General features: G+C 36.0%; 2 protein-coding genes across 4 annotated transcripts; one reads left to right on the top strand and one right to left on the bottom strand.

Annotated features, from left to right (window-relative positions):
- The first annotated feature begins 13,286 nt into the window (after positions 1-13,286).
- Positions 13,287-19,480, top strand: ebna1bp2 (EBNA1 binding protein 2). Of its 3 annotated transcripts, none has more exons than XM_042007105.1 (10): positions 13,287-13,453; positions 13,690-13,780; positions 14,084-14,167; positions 14,364-14,536; positions 15,542-15,665; positions 17,585-17,674; positions 17,790-17,865; positions 17,950-18,040; positions 18,166-18,337; positions 18,442-19,480. In XM_042007105.1, exons 2-10 carry the CDS (start codon positions 13,706-13,708, stop codon positions 18,487-18,489), a joined length of 933 nt encoding a protein of 310 aa, XP_041863039.1. In that variant the 5' UTR covers positions 13,287-13,453; positions 13,690-13,705; the 3' UTR covers positions 18,490-19,480. The 3 variants fall into 3 exon arrangements, with proteins under 3 accessions (XP_041863039.1, XP_041863040.1, XP_041863041.1); XM_042007106.1 differs by lacking the exon at positions 13,287-13,453 and adding an exon at positions 13,496-13,567; XM_042007107.1 differs by lacking the exon at positions 13,287-13,453 and adding an exon at positions 13,504-13,529.
- fam183a (family with sequence similarity 183 member A) lies at positions 19,045-20,869 on the bottom strand. The gene is made up of 4 exons (XM_042007108.1): positions 20,549-20,869; positions 19,886-19,945; positions 19,709-19,812; positions 19,045-19,176 (listed from the first exon to the last, which is right to left on the bottom strand). The coding sequence occupies exons 1-4, from the start codon at positions 20,841-20,843 to the stop codon at positions 19,096-19,098; spliced, it is 540 nt and encodes a 179-aa protein (XP_041863042.1). The 5' UTR covers positions 20,844-20,869; the 3' UTR covers positions 19,045-19,095.
- Between the last annotated feature and the right edge of the window lie 1,303 nt (positions 20,870-22,172).

Here is a 22,172-nt window from a genome sequence, read left to right as displayed (position 1 = left end):
GCTGTTTACCCTGATTGTTGTTGTGAGGATGGTGATGAACAATGAAGTTGCTCCTTCCGCCAAAAACAAATTCCAGACAGTCACACTTACTGTCAGCAGAGAGCTTTGTAACAGAGAATTTAACAAGAACAAAGCCTGTAATGACTTAGTAAAGTTTTCAGACAGTATTAATGACTTTATCGAGTGAGGAATCCACACAACGCTGCCACATTCCTTGAAGAAGTTGATTAAATGGAATTCTTGATGCCAGAATCAATTTTTACTTTTAACAGTTTTTTTTTTTATTTATTTATTTTTTTTTACTTTTTTTACTTTTCTGTTTTTAGTTTTCTCTTTTTAATTATAACATGGTTTCCAGATAATCATAAAGAGTTCATACCTGTTTTTTGCTTAAAAACGGCCTAGTCTTTTCCCTCAGTGCTGGGATGCTTCACACCTGAGACTGTTTCCTATTTTACTCCACAACCTTCACCATGTCATTCTCTGTTTATCTAAAGAACAGTCAAAACTCCTGTCATTTAAGATTTACATTTTAAGAGCTTTAAAAGAATCAAAAGCAAAAAAAAAACTTTTGGCCTAACATTTAAAATATAGCAAGCGAACTGGCTGAAGGCCATTCAACAACATCCCAGACAGTGCAATAAGCTGTTGGAGGCACTAAGGGATGTAGAGACCTGATTTGCAGAGCGGTAATCAGAAAGATAGGGAGACCAGAGATAAACGAGTGGCCAATGAGACAGTGAAGGAGGCAATTACTTATTTGGAGGAACACACTGAAGGGAGGTGAGGTGGGTTATAAGAGTGAGGGCAAGGAGAGGAGGACAGACACAGATAAAAAGACAAAGAGAATGAAAACAAAGAAATAAATGGAAGCACCAATACAGAGAGCACAAGGTGAGGGAGACATTAGGAGGTGTTACAATGATAGGAAAATGCCACCAGCAGCTCTTATTACCCACAAACATTGTCTGATGTATGCTCTGTTCCGTTTCCTGGAAACACTGCACATACAGGCATGCAGATGGTGGGAAAAGACGGAACAAAAAAAAAGCAAGAAATGTCAAAAACTTAATGAAAACCCAAATGCGCAAGTGTGGCATCAGGTATCTGATTGTGTTAAATTTGTGCCAGAATATGCACTGAACTAATTTCTCATAAATGAAAACTATCTATTTGGTTGTTACGAGAGAGAGCTGAGCACAGAAGGCCTAAGTGTGGCCAGATGGACTAACTGGCTGGCTGGCAGGAAGTAACAGGCTGTACGTTTCTTTTTGATTGGCTCTAATTATGATCTACTACCGTGCCTCCCAGAGAATTGCTGACTGGGTGATGTGTGCTCTGTGTGTGTGCGTGCTTTTCGCTAGTGAATCCAATGTTTTCACAAGAAAACTAGGACAATGTAAGGTGTTGAGCGAGTAAAACACTCTTTTTGTTGATGTAGAGTGGCCATATGGTAATACAGCAGTCTGAGGTGAGTCAGCAAAGAAGTTGGATTTGCTGCAGTTTTCCAGCTTTACTGTAGTTCTTTTTTGTTGTGAAGTAAATTTTACAAGCAGGCAGGGCAAAGACATGAGAAGATAATCTTCTAGGCTCAGTCAAAGTGTGGTTGGAAGCTTTGTTAACTTGGTTTAACCTATAACTTGGTGGGAAGTGTTCAAGTTGTGATGTTCGAACACCCAGATCATTTTTAATTATTATTTAAATAAGTCTTCATACCAAACGTGTCTGAGTTTTTGAGGAGATTTGTTTGGGATTATATAAAATAAAACAAAGAAATAAATAAAACAAAATGTGAACAAGGCTCAGGTCCTTACAATAAGAGGATCTAGTGGCTCAATCTGCCCTGATTAGTCAACTAATGCACTAATGGTGCATAATGAGGGAGAGACTAATTCTTTATTAAAAGTCATATTATGTTACGTTAAACAGTGATCATTTTCTGACTCTGACCAAGTACTTTTGAAATCTAAACCTAAATAAGTGATGTTACAGCTTAAAGCTGGCCAGGAAATTACATGTTATAGTCTGTCTTATATATAAGTAAGACGCTTCTTAAATGGCATCAAAATAGTTGACATGCAGTTTATATACAGAAAATGTTTAGCCCTAAAAGTAATTGGTTCCTCATAGCTTTCACACTTAGGAAAGATCTTATTTTTTCCGTGATTGTTTTACACCCCCCTCTGATACAGTTGTCTTGTGGCAGCAATGCAAATGTCTTTGAGCAGTGCTGGTTCATAAAAAGTGTTCAACTCTATTGTCATATTATAAACCGTCAATCAGGTCAATACGTCCTTGAGGTGCTCAACAATTTTGTTTTTCATTGCAGCAAAAAAATAAAATAAAATATAATAAATAAAAGTCATCTGCTTCAAGACAAATTTCGTAACTTCCCAAACATAAAAGTCTACCTTCTAGACTCTGAAGGTACAGTAACATCTATTATGTGCATTTCTGGAGCTGCCGCTGCCCAGCAGCATCCCAAGGCTGAGAAACCACACTTTTTCATTCGGGATGCCGCATTAGGATGCAGTTTCGCTTTATGCACCGCCTCACATGCTAGCAAACGGATATAAACACACTGCCTGTTTTGAACCTTGTTTAGGGGACAAGAGGAAGAGAAAGAGAGAGCAAGAGATAAGACAAGAATCAAGATAAGACTGTCTTTTACTGGCTGGAGAGAGCTTACAGTACAGGTAGAATGAAACATGGAGGCTGAATTAGCCGTTGATAGGTGGCGCATCACTGAGAAAATTGCAAAAGTTCTGTAATGTGTATTTTAAAGGACATTCAGTATAGCTTCTTAACATTAAATGGACATCTGGTCAGATAGTTTAGTACAGTGGTTCTCAAACTTCTTCATCCACAACCTCCAAGATAACATCTGTTGGTGTTCGTAACCCCACCCTCGCACAACTTAGTGATTGATTGTGTAAAGTATCAAATACGTCATCTTGCAGCATCCTCTAAACGTAACGCTTGAAAACGGTCAGAATCATCATAAATAAGGAGGATAAATTAGTTTTGGTGGTTCACCGCTGTGACAGGGTACCTACATGCCCAAAATCATGCTTCTCTTGCAGTGAGATTCAGATTTTTAAAATGTCATGTGTATTAACTTAGTTGTTTATGTGTTAAAAAAAAACTTAAGGTTCTAATTTAAAATACTTATCTATTATTTAATGGTTTAATTTTGACAGCTCTGATAAAAATCCCAAATTTATTTGATTAATGTGGGCTATATCTTTTTTACAATTATCTGGCGACCCCCTAAATTGATCTCGTGACCCCCATAGGTGTCCCAACCCCCAGTTTGAGAACATCTGGTTTAGTAGAATAATTTCTTTATCTATAAAAGAAAACATTGCATTTTCTCGTTTTGCTGTATCAAACTGTAATGTTACTAAATTATAGTTGTTGCTACAATTTAAACGATCTTTGCAGAGTAAAAATTTAATATGAGAAAGGTTCAGCTTCACTGGCTGTTGGTCAAGTTTCCATTGTCATCAGTTTTGGTTTACTTGAGGAAAGTTTCAGTATTTATTTCTTTTTTTCCACTCCTTACTCCTCCTGATTTCTTATTTCTTCTTTTTAGTGTCTTTTTAGTTTTTTTTGCACATCCACTTAATCTTTTAGCCTTCATTTCCCTCATCTTCTTTTTTCCTGTTCGTCCTTCTTTTATCTTTCTCTTTTTCATTCTTTTCCTCCCTCTTCTTTACTCATCTTTCAGTTAGAGCTGCTCAGCATGCTAGGCTTCTCCCCTCATCCAACCTCTTATCAGATCAATTCACTATTCCATTCACAAGGATATAATAAGGTGATTATGCATGGGCCCTGTTCTGCTCCTACTTTCCCTGGCACATAGACAGACACACTCATGCGTGCACACACCCACACACACACTTTGCCCCTTTTGGCTATGATGAAAGTTGACGTTGCATCTCCCCTAAAAATTCGGTGAATGTCCTCTCTAAGAAAAAGCTGGCAACCTGGTGCTTTCAGATTCATTTGTCTCTTCGTTTCTAATCAGTGTCAGGACAGATGAAGAACACAGGTGGAGAAATGAGTTAAAGGAGGAGAAGGTTGGGAATGGGTAAAGAAAACAAGAAAGGAAGGCAGGTTCCTCTAAATGTTTGATTAGAGTCCACCAGAAGGCATCTTTAGATTAAATCTTAAAAGCTTGACTCACCGATGAAAGAGTGCTGCACTGCCTCCAGAGCCACAGCCACCATCTCAGACTTATTCCCACACTTGGAATATCTCTTAAAATAAATCATCTGGTTTGGGAAGATTAATGTGTAATACACAAAGTATCTTCATCTTCAAAGAAATTGCACCACATTTTATACCTCTTTTTAGTTATCTGACAGTAGGTATGGGTGAAATATCAGGATCTCATATAATGTTACTGTGACTGAGATTCAATGCGCTCACACAAATCAGTCAGCAGACAACACTTTACTGAACAGATGCTCTTTTACCCAACAAGAATACCTGTTAAGTGTCTCGTAGGTCAGATAAGCTATTTTTGTATTGGGCTTTTCTCCTACAGGTATGTTTTAGTTTGACCTGGCTTTTCCAGAAATGTTACTTTATTTTTCTTTACCCATTCTTTTGGGGGGGGGGACAACATGGATATTGAAGGTCTTTCTCTTGTTGCACAATTTTCTATTGAAACTCAGTTCACAGACAGTTCTCCTAACTTTAAATTACAGAATTCATAGGTAGAATTTCCCAATTAATTGTTCCATTAATGTTATGTGATTCAAAGTTGTCAGTATAGGAAATGGTTAGGGTAAAACTACGGGGCAGGGTTTGCATTCTCTCACAGAACACAGCATGAACTTTTTATCACTCTTTTCATAATTCATGCTCTAGTTGCTATTTTGGAAAATGAGGGTTCTGATACTGCTGTCTTCAAGCAGATGTCTGGCACTGCAGATACCCTCTACTCATCACTGTGGACAAGCTTGCTCATTTAGGCAGTAAGAAAAAAATGTATCTTGTTAATTAAAAAAAACATTTTTTATTTAAATATTTAAAACTTCTATAATTTATTTAAACAAACTATTTTGTTTGACAAATTATTAACAACTTATATATAAATATATATATAATATGCTAATTCAGATTTTTTTTCCTTTTTCATTTTTTAAGTTAATGCAATATGAGAGGATTAACGTTGTTTTGTTTTTTGTTTGTGTGTGTGTGTTGTTGTTGTTGTTTATTTAATCCTTTCTTTTTCTTTTTCCAAGAAAGATCTGGACCATACTGGTTCCTTACAAGTGAACAATCCTACAATGTTGAGTTTGATTCCTCTGAGGGTTTACTACAGCTGAAGAATTAATTATTTATTCATTTCACATTCATACTTGGTGATGGTAAGCCATGTGCAGCCAGAACTGCCCTGAGGCAGACTGGCGGAAACGTGGGTGCCAATCTGTGCCAACAGGCTCTCCGACCAACACCGAACATTCATAAACATTCAAATACCAGTGATGCCGGCACTGGAGGCAAGGAGATTGAAGTGCCTTGCCCAAGGACACAACGACAGATTGACTGGGGGAAGTGGGATTCAAACGGCCAACAGTCCGTACTTTGGACAACCTGCTTTACCACCTGTGCAACTGACTCCCAGTAGAGAAATGTCTCAAATGTTACTTCTTTAAACCACCGAACAAAACGTTTTTCTTGGCAATGAAAAGTGGCTCAACTGTTCGGCTCACACCCCTATCCTCTTTACTTTTATTTCCATTATTGATTTAAAGAACTCTTATCTCTCCCAGCGTCAGGTGTCTACACATTGTGCATGCAAAGAAAAAACACCAGAATGTCACAGAAGATACCAAACACTATCTGGTTAAATACCGCGCCCTTTAAATGTAGTTCAAACATTAGCAGTAAAGAAGTAGTTCAGACATCTCCATCTAGTTTTCTCATACATTTTATGATTTCACTTGTGCAGGCCTTTCAGACGGATGTTTCACGACAAAAAACTCTTCTCACCGTTCCTATTAAATGCAGTGAAAGCAGCTACAAATATGTTAAATGTGCAACTGCAATGGCATAGGAAAACAGAAAAGAAAATTAACAAATTGTTTTTATAATTGGCTGAGGGAGGGCATGCTAATTGTCTATAACTGATTACATAAAAAAGTTAATTTAATCCCTTTTGGCTTTAATCTTAGCTGCTTTTCTTCTGTGTTGACCCCCCCTTTCCTTGCACATGTATTGATATTGTATCATACAGCATATTTTAATGCAATGGATATCTTGTGATTTCATAATATAAAGTTATGTGTTAGCTTTTTTCCACTGAGATTACATTCATTTCTTTGTTGCAGGCACCTTTTTGTCACCTGGCCAGAGTATATTTTGAGGTCAGTCCCTGGACAGCACTGAGGTGGAAGTTTGCGCTCCAGTAATTTCCACAGATACACTTCGTGTTTCTTCACTCTGAACCAAACCAAACTCACATCTATAGTTCAGGATCAGTGACTTGTCGGAAAATTCATTTTTCTGGTCTGCTAGTTTCTGGTGTGGACACAATTGGAGGTATTTTCCATTTACTACTTTCTACTAATCCAAACACGTTAGAGAAAAAGTAAAATGTTTCATTCTCTGGTTACTCTGATTAGATTTTGTTTCCATCACCAATTGAACTGTATTAATGAACAGCATACATGTGGGTTGTGACAACTGAAAATCTTCTTTTCAGGCTTTGATATGTGTCTGAACATAAAAACAAGATAATAATAATAATAATAAAATACACACAACATTGCTTAAATGTTTAATTTTTATAAAATGATTTAAAACATTAGCTGGTAAATGCCTAAAATAATCATGATTTCAACATTGATGACAGCAGTAATGACCTCCTAAATGAACCCTTTTTAAAAAAAAACCTTTTCTATAATCACAACAGGAGCCTCTAAACAGAAATTTACAATGTGCCTATTTTCCCTCATTCACATTCAAGTCTAGTGACACATGGAGCAGATGGAGGCAGGCTCGGATGACAGGATGCAAAGACATGAAAATCGGTTTTCATCTCTGGTCTTTGTCTGTCCATCTTCACCATTGTTCACTTACTGTATTCAGTACCATCAGTCCTCTGCTAAAAGACTATTAAAAACCACCAGGAAAGCCATTCATGAATGCTGATTCAGCTGAACATGCTTATTCGCTCCCTTTTTTATTCTGCAGAAGTAGCATTGGGGATAAATTACACATTTTCTTAAGGAACTAAAGTCAATATTTTCTGTACCTCACAAACTCTATGTGCATTCAGGATTGAAAACATTTTTTTTCTCAGACCAACTTAAATAACTTCAGTAACAACTGGTAAATTTTAAGTTAAGGGATTTGGAAATTTTGAACAGATATTCATCTTGACCTGAGAAATATCTCAGCCACAGCTAAGAATGTTGTTCCCCAGTACACGTCCCCGTAGTTCCCATGAAATGAAAGAGCTCATTTTTATGTCTCATTTCACTAATGAAGATTGTTAATAGTATTTTATAATTTGCCAGAAAACTATTGGGCCTATAGAATTTTTCCATAAAATGAAATGTTTCATCTTGGCCTCATTCAATTTAAATTAGTTTATGTATGAAGTATTTTAAAGAAAATGCTAGACACATCATCCTGAAACAAACTGGAATAGATAAATATCACATCATATTGACATATAGATCTCATAGTTACATATATTCCCAACAGGGCCTTCTGCTTGCCATAATGCTAGAGAGGACAAGTTTTAAAACTTAAAACCTTCTTTTTTGATACATCTTATAATAAGGGGTGGCTAGCCATCCTTTATTTGCTGCCATAGGCTTAGACTTCTGAGGGACATCCCATAATGCACTGAGCACTTCCATCCCTTTTTGTCTTTCTGCTCTTTATTTTCCATAAACTTATGATTATTGGCATTATTAACTTGTATTTCTCTCTCAGCAGGTCTCCCTGGTGGTAAGCTCAAAGTTGCAGTGCCTGAGTGTTTCTTTCCTGTCCTCTCCACCCTAACAGTCGAGGCAGATGGCCGCCCTCCATGAGTCGGGTTGTACCAGAGGTTTTTCCTTCCTGTTAAAATGGAGTTTTTTCCTCTCCACTGTCACCCGCTGTCCCCTTCATGTTCATGATGGAGGTGAATCAAAGTCAAGATTCAAATCTGTTGGTTTTCCTTAGCTAGGCTATTAGTTTTTATGGATTGGCTTGCATAAATACTGATTGGATCACAATAAATTGGCTCGAACTGAATTCAAGTGCCCTGATGTTGATATAAATAAAGCTGAACTGAAATAAACTGAACATATGTTATTTGATTAGCAAAATAACAGGAGAGCTTTATTTGCCCCAGTACAGGTGATGGGGATACAAGATGGTTAATGGTTCTGCTTGTGACAAGCTGGAAACACTATGTAGTTGGTCAGAGTAAAGTACAGCTGTAGGCCAACTCTCAGTTGTAGGCCATCATTTCATGGTACTTGTGAGGGGAAAAAAATTCTCTCAAGGCAAATCAAATAAGGACAAATTTATCTAAAGTAATAATATCTCAATAATTCAAAGTGACTATTCTTTGATTGTGCAGCAACAAATCTCCATGACTTGATTTCTTTTTTAGTCCAAACTTTCAGCCGTCAGGAATCCCCCTAAAAGGAACTTGACAGAATGAATACTGCTTTCTTTCAATCTGGTGCCAGAAAGGAGAGCGTCGCTCTGAGCTGAAAAGTGATAGCAAGATGTGAATTTAGTGGACTGAATTTCAGTCTGGCTCAAGTGATTATAATGACAGAAATGGAAATGATGGCATTTTTCCTTTTGATGATGTCTCAGAGAAGGGCACTGACCACGCTGTGAATGAAGGAATTAAGGGTGTTGATGTACGATACATAGCGTTTTTCATCAGAAAATAAAGAATATCATTCTGCTTTTGAAAACAAGAAAGATGAGCAACTAAAAGAATCTGAGTGCGTCTTATTTGAACATTGGTTATAAGTCCAGGGTCATCTGGTGCATATCCTGTACAAGTGATGAAGGCACATCTCTAGCCTGCTGGGCTCTGAAATAAATGCAAATGTTTAAATTCCACACTAAATATTTCACTTTAATGTAAAAGAAAACACAACTGTTTATGCCTACACTCTTTTGTTGATAATTGTTTTCAAGAAATTACTGTAGACCAGTAATATATATATATATATATATATATATATATATATATATATATATATATATCAGCATGGAAGAATACCAGAATACTATGTGGAAAACATTCAAATTTATTACAAAAACGAGTTTGCTATTATCAAAGATGCTAACTTTATTTTCCGGTTTGCTCCTGCTTGATCCTGCAAACCGGCTTAAAATAAACAATGAATACAACTTTCAGTTACTAATCCATAGAGATTAGACAAAGTTTTCAGTTCTTTTTTCACATTTTGCTTATTTCAGACCTTTTTTTGTTTCATTTGTTATTAACACTGAATAATTTCTAAATGGACTGATTTTTGTTTTTCATAAATAACACAATTCTCAGTGTCAAATAGATAACATGTAGTAGAATTAGTAAATATGGTTAAGATCAAAAATGAAGAAGTACTCATACACCTTACCTAACACCTCTGGCACTAATATAATGACAGCCTCAACTTTTACTCATCTGTTCTCTGAAAGTTTCTTCCATATTTTTTAGTAGAAGGAAATAAGATGGTACCGGTTGGATGGGGAGTATCAGTGTAAAGCTCTTTTCATGTATCTCCTAGGATGCTGCTCATGTTCAGACTCTGGTCTGCCTGACTGAACACTTTCACTCAGATTTTTTCAAAAGCCTTTATGTGGCAGGCTTTGGGTGATGGTGCTGCTGGAACAAAAACTTTCACCTCAGACAGAGATCCTGATCACTGTGAAAAAACTTCTCACTCAGGATGTATTTTTCCTTATCTTTCTATCCAGTGGGAAAGCGTTTGACTAATCTCACAGTTTTTGCCACAGAAAAATGTCCACACACCACAATGCTCCCTTAACCTATTTGACAGAAGGAATGAGGATTTTGAGATGATGCTGAACACGGTTTCTTTCACACTAGTTGTTCTTGTTGGCAAAAAGTTGTCTTTTCATCATATCACAGGATTTTTCTTTTAGTGACTTTTGACTCACAAAGTGAAAACTGGCCACTGTGTTGTCATATTCCTTACAGTTAATGGCATTTATAGTGGCCACTGGGTTCTTTATTTCCTGATTAATCATTCTTTTCTGAAATAGATGAAGGGAGGCTTTTGGTGGCTCTAAATTTGAAAACAGTGGAGACTAGTGTGCCTTAAGAGATTAAATCTCATCGTGCATGCAAAACAGTAGCTTCATTTTCACCTTTCTTGAGAATTCTTTTCAGCTTATTGCTTTGTTTTCACCCTGAAACCATTGACTGTGACCCATTCCTAATATCTTCCATGAATACTCCACTGACTACACTTTCATACTTAATTCAAGTTATGAAAGCATCCTGTGGACCATTTACAGTAGTAAGATGCACAAAGGCATCGATTCCAAGTACCATAACAAAGGGTTTAAATATTTAACTTTTTATATTAAAGAACTGTTCAAAACATTCACATTATTTGTTGTCATTGTGAAAATTTTTTTATGTGGATTTATTTTAAAAAATGATATAAGTGCAGTGTGTTACATAGAGGCGTAAAAGTATAATAAAAATGTTAAGCAGCTTTTAAATCTTTAACAACCTGCTCTACTATTTGGTAGGACAAATCTTTTTATAATGAATTTCATTTTAAAAATGTATGTATGTAAACCTACCTGTCATCTACTTGATTTGGGTACGTAATACGTGTTTGCTATTTCAACACTGTTTCAAGTTTTGGCCATTTGACCATTATTAACTATATTGCAAACATTAAATGGTTAAAGACATAGCATCTTTTCAAAGTTCTTTTTGGGTGAATTGGATAGAAATTAGATAATGAAATTAAAACTGAATTTAAAATATTTCCTGAAACCCATTCTTCTCTGTGCAGTCAGCTTCAGCAGCTCCAGAGTTGTTTACAACACAGAACCAGCCTTTTTGCTTATTTTGCTCAGTTTCTTTACATCTCTGGATCTGATGTGCTGCCCCCACTCATGGTTGTAAAGCAGGTTGGACTTTTCACAACAGACTTATAGAAGACATGCAACACCTTAGTACAGACAATGAAGGAAAGATATACATTCTGCTCTTCTCTTTCTTGTAGATTACATCTGTGTTGCATTTGCAGTCTGGCCTGTTGTCCAGCTGAACTACTTGTATTCCTTCACCTCTTCTCTCAGAATGTAAACAGATAACTATCTGTACCATCCAATGCAGATTTATAGTCCAGTTCTCTATTCTCAGCTTCTTGTCAATCACTGATACACCCCACAACTGCATGGTCATCAGCATATTTAGGACTCAGAGGTGTATTGGATGTCTGCAGTGTACAGTGTGACGAGAAATGCTGAAAGTCAAGCCAAGTTATGATGAACTAATTGTAATAGGTTCGGGCAATTGTGTTTTAGGTACCAGAACAAAGAAAGATATTTACAACAAATAAGAAACTGGAAATGTTGTGTTAGATTAGTTCAGTTTAAAATTCTGCCACATAACAATAACAACAAAAACATCAATGCAAAATTACTTATACGGTGCCAAATGCACCTGGATGTTACTGTCACATCTGGAAAACACATTTTATTTATCACTTTTGAGTAAATTGTGCAGCTCAAATAAATGTTTTCAGATGCCTTTGATTTCCATAGTAAAACATTTTTTTTTGTAAAATATCTATTTTCCATTATTATGCCTTTCAAACCTGAGAAAAACTCCACATTTCCTGCTCATCGTTTCAATTATTGAAGATATTTGGTAGATCCTTTTTAGTATGCATACTCTAAGTCAGCTCTTACTGAAGCAATAGGATTGAGATTTGTGTTTGACCACTTGAGATGAATCCCTTTCAAGTGACATTTGGAGTAAGATCGAGTTACTTTCATGTTCTCTGGCAAAAGCACATCATTAGCATTCACTACGCGCACACTCTGGGTCTAACTGCAAGCCCTCTGCTCATGACTGCTATGTGACTACATAGGAGTAGTTACTGATTTTTAAGCCTACAAGCAAATAGCAGTGATTCTCATTCTCTGAGCTCTTTAAGCTTTGACACTTGGGACTGATGCATTTGCTTGCATTATTTGACTTAAAGATTTTGCAGGTAATTCAGTAATTATTCATTGTCCAAATGTAAAGAAAGGTTTACATGATTTCCACCAAATCTATTTCCATGCATCAAAGACCAAAGGGGCAGATGCTCCAGACAACTGTTCTGCACTTGCATGTGATGTGGTTAGTGGTTGTACAGAATGAATACTGGTGTGGTGATTAGCACTTTTTGCTGGGGCCTATTCTTGTGTGTAGAGTTTGTATGTCCTTCCACTGCATATATGGCTTCTCTCTACATCTTCCACCTTCCAATAACAAGCATACTGGGTTAAATGGTTATGCTACGTTGACTGTGATTCTAAATTGAGTGTGAGTGGTCATTTCTTTCTGTTTTAAACCTGACTGGCAACCCAGCCAAGGTTTACTCAGCATCATGCTTAATAGCTGCTGAGATATACTCCTGCCCTAACAGAGCAGGTATGTTAGAGGGATGGATAGATATTGGTCAGTTTTACACATATCTATCTATCTATCTATCTATCTATCTATCTATCTATCTATCTATCTATCTATCTATCTATCTATCTATCTATCTATCTATCTATCTATCTATCTATCTATCTATCTATCTATCTATCTATCTATCTATCTATCTATCTGCTAAAGAGTGCCTCCAACAGGATTTTTCTTAACATTTTGTACAAGTAGTAATGTATTTTCATATTTCAGCCTATTTTAATAACAGTACTGTATGCATCCTTTATACATGCAAGTATGTTGAATACACTATCTTTGCTGTATGAAATATAACGTTGTTATAAAAGAAGTCCATAACCCTAAGTTTACTCTACAATTAAACACCTCTTATGATATGTTACCCAACCTTTCAATTAAAGAAACGTATTATTATTATTATTATTATTATTATTATTATTATTATTATTATTATTATTATTATTATTATTATTATTATTATTATTATTATTATTATTATTATTGTGTTCTTTTATGTAGGAACTGTTGTTCTCGCATTGTATTTCCGCCCGGAAGTGTGACAGAAGGACACTCAATTGCGTCACTTCTTCCCCACGTGAACAGCTTACATGTGAGGAGTAGCGCTATACCACGGTATAAATTTCTATACCTCGGTATAAATGTATACGTCGGTATAAATTTTCTACCTCGGTATACATTTATACGTCGGTATAAATTTTCTACGTCGGTATACATTTATACGTCGGTATAAATTTCTATACCTCGGTATAAATTTATACGTCGGTATAAATTTCTATACCTTGGTATAAATTTATACGTCGGTATAAATTTCTATACCACGGTATAAATTTATACGTCGGTATAAATTTCTATACCTCGGTATAAATTTATACGTCGGTATAAATTTCTATACCTTGGTATAACTTTTTATACCTTGGTATAAATTTATACGTCGGTATAAATTTCTATACCACGGTATAAATTTCTACGTCGGTGTAAATTTCTTGTTATACCCTGACTATGGAGTCGGCAGACGAAGAGTCAATCCACAGTCAGGATTCCGAGGAGGAAAACAGCAATTTATCAGATGGAGAGGTGATTTTTACGCTACCTTCAGCAAACTGTAGCTAACTAGCCTATCTAAAGCAAAAGAGTTATACATAAGGTTTTACCTTCTGCTTGAATATAAAACAACACAGGGTCTTGTAAATCCTATTACTAACCTTATCAGACTGTAAGTTGTATCGGATTTAACGGTGTAAATGGTGGACATTTGTTTACTGGGGCCGAGGAGATAACCTGGATTTAACTAGGAAAGTTAAGCTATTAGTCTTTACATGCCTTGCATTGTATGGGTTCACTCGGCAATTAAATGTTGAATTAATATGTACTCCCTAGCTCCAAGAGGCCTTAGCAAAAGGGTTGTTGAAACCTGGGATGAATGTTTTGGTGGATAAAACCAAGAAGTCCGTCAACAATGTGGTGAGTAAGTCTAAGTGCAATAACGGTCATGAAGTTACTTTGCAGAAAGTAAAATGTAAATAGACTGTGGTTTATTTAAGTACTATGCTGTCATGAAAAACTAATTAGTAATGTAGACGTTTTTTGGGTGTGTCAATTAAACATGTGATAGTTTTAACTGGACATAGTTCATGGTTTGAAATATGTTGTCATGCAGGAGGGATTGAAACAGTGCCTTGCTGATTTACACAAAGATCTCCCCTGGGTGGAGAGGTTAGACGTTACCAACCTGCCAGCTGAAGATGCTCTTTCTAAAGTTGAAGGGAAAGTACCGGCTACGACAAATGGAGAACTCGATGCAGATGATGATTTCCAAAGGGAGATGTTCTTGTAAGTAACCATAATGTAATGTGGTGTGTAGTGTGTTTAGAAATGGAATAAACTGTGATTAGTTTAACTAACATTAAACACAAAAAAACATTAAAGAGAATTGAGAGACTGATAAGGAGTGTAAATCCACACTCCTTTACAACTAATGGTGGTAAAGCACCACAGCCATGTTTCCCAAACAGCATCTAAATAAGTTAGTTTGAAGAACTTGCTTTATACTTTTGTATATTTTATCACCAAAGTATACCGAGATGATAATATTGCAAGCTAAGCTCTTTAGCAAGTTACTTGTAGTGTTTTGGCCAGATACTGTTAAATGCTGTAATCTTAATGGAAACTTAATCAACCTTTTTTAGAGTGACTTGAGCTTGGCTTATAGATAGGTAGCCTTTATGTCTGGACCTATACTACAGTGATGAAGAGAATTAGAAAGACATTGTTATTGGTCTTTCTTTCAACTTCAAAAAAACTGTACACAGGTAACTACATTTTACATACTCAAACTAGTGTCTAAGCCTACATAGACACAATGAATATTACAGAGTAATAATCTGTGTCTGCTGGCATGTCTCAGCTGCAGAAAGGTTTTACTCTTCACTCAATAACTACTCCTCACCCTGGTTACTCGGAAGAAAAGGCACTGTAGGTAAAAGTATATTTGTATGAAAAAAAAAAGTCAATTTCATTTTACAAACCTAAAAAATATCTACCTCTGTGCATTGAAGGGACTTGTTCTATTCAAAATGTAACAGGTAACCTTATATTTTAAAGGATTTACCACGAGACTAATTATGTATTACCTAAAAAATAGTTCTCAGCATAATTTAGTTTTAATGGCTGACACAAGTGTTGCAGCATGTTAAAGGATTTTTCAAATGAAATAGAAGGCTCCAAAACTCCAACAAGACTTCAATAAACTGAACCTCTTGTGTGATTAATAATCCAACTATCACTGCCATGTAGATTATACTCAATCTGAAGCGTACTTTTTGTGTTAACTTACAGTTACAGACAAGCTCAAGCTACAGTACTAGAGGCACTGCCGCTCCTAAGTAAGCACGATATAGCCACCAAGAGACCTGACGATTACTTTGCAGAGATGGCCAAGTCAGATCAACAGATGCAGAAGGTGAGATTTTTTTTTCTTTTTCAAGAACAGCATGACAAGATGTTGTCACTTTTTTCAGACAGTTTATACATTTACTCTATAAACAGTTGTTTAGTTACAGCTATGTGCTTGTTTTTTCTCTTGTATGCGCTGTAACCCCTATAGTAGATATATTCTAAAATGATTATAAATGCTTCAGCTATTGAGATACGGAGTGTCTTTGTTACCTTTAGTTAACTATCCATGGAAATTGTTGGCATTAACAATTCATTGTAATGTTTAGCATCATCACATATTAATATTATTAATATTAGTAAAGTTAAAATGAATACAGCCTGGGGTACCACACATTTAATTAGAACAATGATATTGTTCATTATTAAATAAATCAGTGTCAAGACAATAATTCGTAGGGTTCTTGTTTGTATTGGCCTTAGCCATCACACAAGGAAAAGTCAAGACGACCAGTTAATATTAATTTGAATATTTATTAACTAGACTACAAATTACATAGTATAAATGATGAATATTAAAAAGAAAATTAAAGGGAAAGAAGAAAAAAACATGAACAGAAAATATGTAAATATGATTTTCAACCAAAATTCTTATGGTAAAGAAATGAAAATGTAAGCAGAATGAAACTGTGGTGTTAAATAATGTTCAAGAGAATGAAGAAGGAGTTTCTCGGTCCTATAGAGCGAAATTTGATAGTCTGCTTAAGACAGGCCAAGCTTAATTCTTGATAAGGATTGATTTACTATTACCAATCTTTTCTGACAACAGTCATGTTTCCTGGCAGCTTAGGAGAGGAAATTGGTCCGGTTCCATTTGGACCGAGTTGACCCACTTGCGACTGCTTCTGCGGTACTTCTTGTTGTGGTCTGTCAGTTTGGGTCTGCAGTGGTTCCTCCTGTTATTTAGTCTGTACCCAGAGACGCTGCTTAGAACTGATGGTGTCATTAGATGGTGCATAGTGAAAAGGTCTGCTGAATTAATCACCGGATTGATGTAAAAATAAAAAAATGTCTTAGCTTCAAGAGCTGGAAAAATTGAAAAGAGACTCTTGTGAAACTCTGATTACCAAAAATAGTTGTTAACTCTTAATAAACTTATGCCGTTGAAATGTGGAGCGCAGGTGTGTAACTTGTTGCCAAAAGATAAGATAAACTTAATTAATCCTGTAGGGAATTTTTACACCAGCTGCTCATGCACACCATTAAAACCTTCACACACAAAATAAATATAATAACACAGGACAATATAATCATTAAAATCAATAAATAGATAAAAAAATATACCACTAAAAAACAAACTTCATAATCAGTCTGCCCTTCCCCATTTCAGTTGGGAGAAGCACCTTTGCCACTATTACGCTGGCTGTAAAGCAGGAAGTAAAGCCTTGCTTGCCCGTTCCTGTAGAGGTAATCTGTGTTTAAAAACCAGTCCAGTTTATTGTCCAAGATGATACTTTTATATTTGTAGGATGCAACTTTCTCAATAGCCACGCCCCCAATACAGACAGGTTGTGGAGAACAATTCTGTTTCCAGAAGTCCAGCACCAACTCTTTAGTTTTTGGGGTATTGAGCTGTAGCTGGTTCCTCCCACACCACTCCATGAAGTCACTCACCAGTTTCCTGTACTCCCCCTCATTTCTCCGGATACATCTAACACACCTTTGATGGAAGTCAACTGTATATATAGAGGACAGGGGAAAACTACTGTCCTACTGATCAGAGTGCTGGATGTAATGTCACCTATCCTCACAAAGTGGGGTCTATTTGTGAGATCATTAGGAATACGGGACCGGAGGAGGAGGGAGGGGAAGGAGAGACCCAGTCACTTCAGCATCCCTCTTTTTGCAACAAGTTATGGCCTTCATCCCCTCCCACACCTCCCTGCTTAAAACCAAATACTGCAACAAATGTTTTTGTCTCTTCAGATCAGGCAAAAGTTGATCTCAAAGCAGATGATTCTGGAGAAGTCAGAAAAGGCCAAGAAACTGCGTGAGCAAAGAAAGTTCGGCAAAAAGGTTAGTTCTTCTTGTCTCACAATCTTTATTATACCTTATTCATTTATAGATTAAAAGACCCAGATTGAAGCTGTCTCATAAATGAGAAATTAACATGAAACTGAATGTATGCCAGGTCCAAATAGAGGTGATTCAGAAGAGACAGAAGGAGAAGAAGGCTATGATGTCTGCTGTAAAGAAATATCAGAAAGGTAAGATTTTACAAGTCTGGTGCAAGTGTTGCTTGTTATTTTTATATCTACATTTACTCACTATACTACACATTTTGCTTCTAGGAATGACAGACAAACTGGATTTTCTGGAAGGAGACCAGAAAGCGGGTAACGATTCTTTTGGAGGTTCAAAGAAAGCATTGAACAAAAAGGGGTAAGGAGGTATTTTAATTACCTGTGGCCAAAACGTTGATTGTATTGTTTGTTTGTTTGTTTTTTTATTCCCCTTTTGACATTTTAGGTGTTAAACGTTTAATTTTTATACTGTTATTTTGGCAGCCCCAGTGCTAAGAGAAAATTCAAGGACCAAAAGTTTGGCTTTGGAGGCAAAAAGAGCGGAAAGAAATGGAACACCAAGGAGAGCTATAACGATGTTTCCAGTTTCCGTGCCAAACAGGCTAATGCTAAGGGTGGAAAAGGAGGGAAGAAAGGCAAAGGAGGGAAACAAAATGTGAGTGACACACATGTAAAAACTTTCACAGAATGACCAAACTTTTTCAAAGCAAGTACATTATTGGTAAGAAAACACCTAACATTTGTTATTTGGACTTTCAGAAACGTCCGGGCAAGTCTGTACGCAAGAAGATGAAGGGTCGCTCGTAAAAACGGACACTTCGATGTAATTTCTGGACAGGATTTGCTCACCTAGCATGTCTTCATTACACCTAAAAAAAAAAAAAAACTTGTAAGAAACTATGCTCCCCAACACTTTTTATTTTGATAATATGAGGATTAATACAGAGGACTGACTGTCTTCACACAGAGAGATAACTTGTCAAGACGAAGAACAAGTGGATGGCATAGACATGCATCTTTGTTAAATGACCATTACTGTCTCCGTAGACTTTTCATGAGGTGATTTTAATTCCACCTCGTGATTTCTTCCAAGTATCTAAACCAGCGAGTTTGTCATACTGTTTTATCTTTTCTTACTCTGCTCTTTGATTCATTGATCCTCACCTGTGAGGCATGGCATTCTGTATTGTTGAGCCGCGGTCACTTTTGACCTTTCACGTTCATTAATATGATCAGTATGTAACAGGTGTGTGTGCTTTGTATACATGTGTGTAATAGTTACCCCTGCAAGTGTTTTTCTTACTTGCAAAGATGAAAATACAAAAACAGGCCTCTTCTGTGCTGACACCCATGTGTTGGTTTGATAAACAAATATACTTGAGCTTCTCTGCTTTTCATTGTTTAATTTAAAACTCAGGCATGTTTTCCATGGAACGTGACGTCTGTGGTGATCCGGTGGAAATTGAATCCGTTATCATGGTGGCTCAATGGAGTCTAGAGGGAATGAAAAGGTCAGAATTTGAGTTTTGACATCATGTTAATAAATGTTCTGATTTTATACATCTCTTGTTGCCAAACTAAGTGGGTTGTTTTAAATGTTCCACTAATACTGGTCAGAAATCTACTCAAAACTCAGGTTATCGTTGCTTTTAGCATGTTTCCAATATTTTTATGCTAGTCTTTTAAAATATTTTGGTTTATTTTCATGAAAATATGTAGCATAACTATTAGTCATTTATGACAGCTTTACTACAGACATAAATGTTCCTGGCCTATAGTATCAGTGGTTGGTACTTCATAACACAAAACTGCAGTTTCAGCACCCTGAAAAAAAAAGTATAGCTTTATAAACATTTATGCGGTGTATGTTTAAGTGAAACGGTTTCATACTTCTCACTTAGTGCAGGTTCTGAAATTTTTTTTTCCTCAAAATCTGAAGGTTAATCACTGTATTGACAATACTCTGCAATGCCCTAGTTAGTTTGTTAAATCAGTTAATAAAACTGAGTTCAAAAGTATTCCACACCAGTAGAGTTGAGAACCATCCTATCTCCTGACTCTCAGTGAGTGGCACTGGATATTTCTTGGTGGGCTCCATGTGGGCCTTGTGGAAAGCTTCTCTGAAATCAGCTGCAAAAATAACAGGTAGTGAACATAAGTTTTAAGAAAACAGCTTCAAAAAATAATTTAAGGGGAGACTTACCAGTCTCTGCTATCATTTCTAGAGGTTTCTTGGACATGGGCTTGTCTGCCATTATATGCACTGCAAGACATAAAGGGATGCAATATAAAGACATAAAAAGTTAGGGATGTTCGGCTTGTTGAATGATGTCAGAATGAACCTAAAATGTACTATAACCTTTTTAATTTGACTTTTTTTAAATGCAAGTGTACAACTGTTAAGTGTTTAAGTACTAACTGCACAACTCGATTTTGTTTGACAAGGTGATTAACTACACAAAAAACCAAAAGACTCAAAAAGAAGTGTCACTCTTCACATTAAGACATCATACCAAGACGACACCCTACACATGACAAGTTACTGAGACATTGACATATTTTTATGTTGTGGTATACCAACGCACCATTGTTGTTAGTTTTTTGTTTCATAAATTATCTGAAATGAGGGGATTACTATTACATGATTCTGCTTGTAAATTCATGATATAATATCAGTGGCATCATTTTCTGCATATTCCACCGGAAGTTAAATATCACTAAACTACTAGAGGTCGACTACAGCTACCGAAGTTGTTCAAAGCTTTCAGTTTCTCATACTTTTTAGACCAGTAGTAATCGGCAAACAGGGGAAATGTTTAGATTTGACACTAGAACTTAAAGAACAGGGACGTATTAGCTTACTGACATTTCCTGAATGGATTGATGCTGAACTCCGTGTGCAGCTTCAGCAGTCTTTCCTCCTTTTTTATCATCTCGATGTGAATTTTGTCCTGGTGAACAAAGTTAACTTTCTCCCTTTCTGTCATGACAATGAAAAATCGAGCTAAGGGATGGCAACACAAACGCCTTAGACCGTAAGGAGAAACTGCGGCGATTGTATAAGCGTTGCTAAGTAACAGTAAACACTGCCGTGAGTTGCAGCTGTAAGGGCCGAACACGCGATGGCGCCACGCGCTTAGATTTGAAAACACAGCAGCCATTCTTACCAGGCAATCCTTAACAAACCCTTAATGAAACGATCCCGCTTGGAAGCATGTGCCTGATTCTGTTCCATGACATTTTATCTAGCAACTGAGACCTGAACAGGACTGATACGGAAGGCAGAATGATTTTTTTTTTTTTTTTTTTTTTTTTTAATGGAAGGAATCAGGTCTTTCTTCAAAAGAATGTGTGTGTGCGCGTGTGCTCTGCAGAACAAAGAGTATAACAGCTGTTTTTAACATAGCAGCTTACTCAATAACATATTTCCAAAATATTTATATCTGAAATAAAGTAGCCTATTTTTACTAAACAGAATATAGGCTAAGGTAGAAATATATTTATTAATCAGAAAGTTTGAAATAAAATCCATTCATAGACCTTAAATAATTCAAAGATAACTACCTAATAATATTGGGCAAAGTGTTCACAGTTTAGTTTAATTCACTGTGAATGCAAAGTGGACACAAGTACAACCTCGCAGCGCCCTCTTGTGGTGATACAGGTACTTGCTCACTGTAAATGTGTTGAGATGAGAATATGTTTAAATGAGAAAAGAACTGAACATATTACATCACAGTAGCTATGTAAGACTGAGACAACAGTAAAAATTTATTAAAAATATTCAGTTTATACTTAAAACATGTCAAACCCGCACATACCAACAGTGTTAGAAACTACTGCTTTAAAAATAACCCGCATAATTGTGTCATTACATTATTGTTTATTTCTAATTCTATTAATTTTATTTGAACAAAGAAATGATTATATAAGTTCAGCCTTTGGTTCTTGACTTGCATGAGAATATGAATAAGTTTGTTCAATAGGGGACCAGCAGCCATGCGTTAAGATCACTAATAAATATAGCATATGCTAAAAGAAGACATGTTTTATGGAAATTTTGGCTGAATATTGATTTTCATGACCAATTTTTGCAAAAATAATTGTTATTTTCAAATGATATACAATATTTTTAAAATATATCACCGTTTTGGACTTTTTAGTTTAACTTTGAATCACAGTTTTGCTGTATATTTGCTTTTCACAGGTAACTTACAAAACATCCCCTTAGTTTAGTCCTCAACAGAATTACTAGATTCAAGAATCTTTGGATTTAAATAAAAGAACTGTGAATGTAGCAACCCTGTGGAAGTGAGCTGAACCATATTACAATATTTCCATCAATATTTTTTCAATGTTGTTTTTTCCTGTGATGATATAAGTAATGAAACAATGATGTGAAGCATTCATTTGATCATCTAATGAAATACACTGCCTGACCAAAACAAAGTTGTCACCTGGATTTAACTATTCAAATAGGTATGAGCCTT

Source organism: Melanotaenia boesemani, chromosome 14 (assembly GCF_017639745.1).
Source record: "Melanotaenia boesemani isolate fMelBoe1 chromosome 14, fMelBoe1.pri, whole genome shotgun sequence".
Taxonomy (NCBI): domain Eukaryota; kingdom Metazoa; phylum Chordata; class Actinopteri; order Atheriniformes; family Melanotaeniidae; genus Melanotaenia; species Melanotaenia boesemani.
Note: the sequence above shows the minus strand (reverse complement) of the source record. Positions and strands in the feature narration are given on the sequence as shown.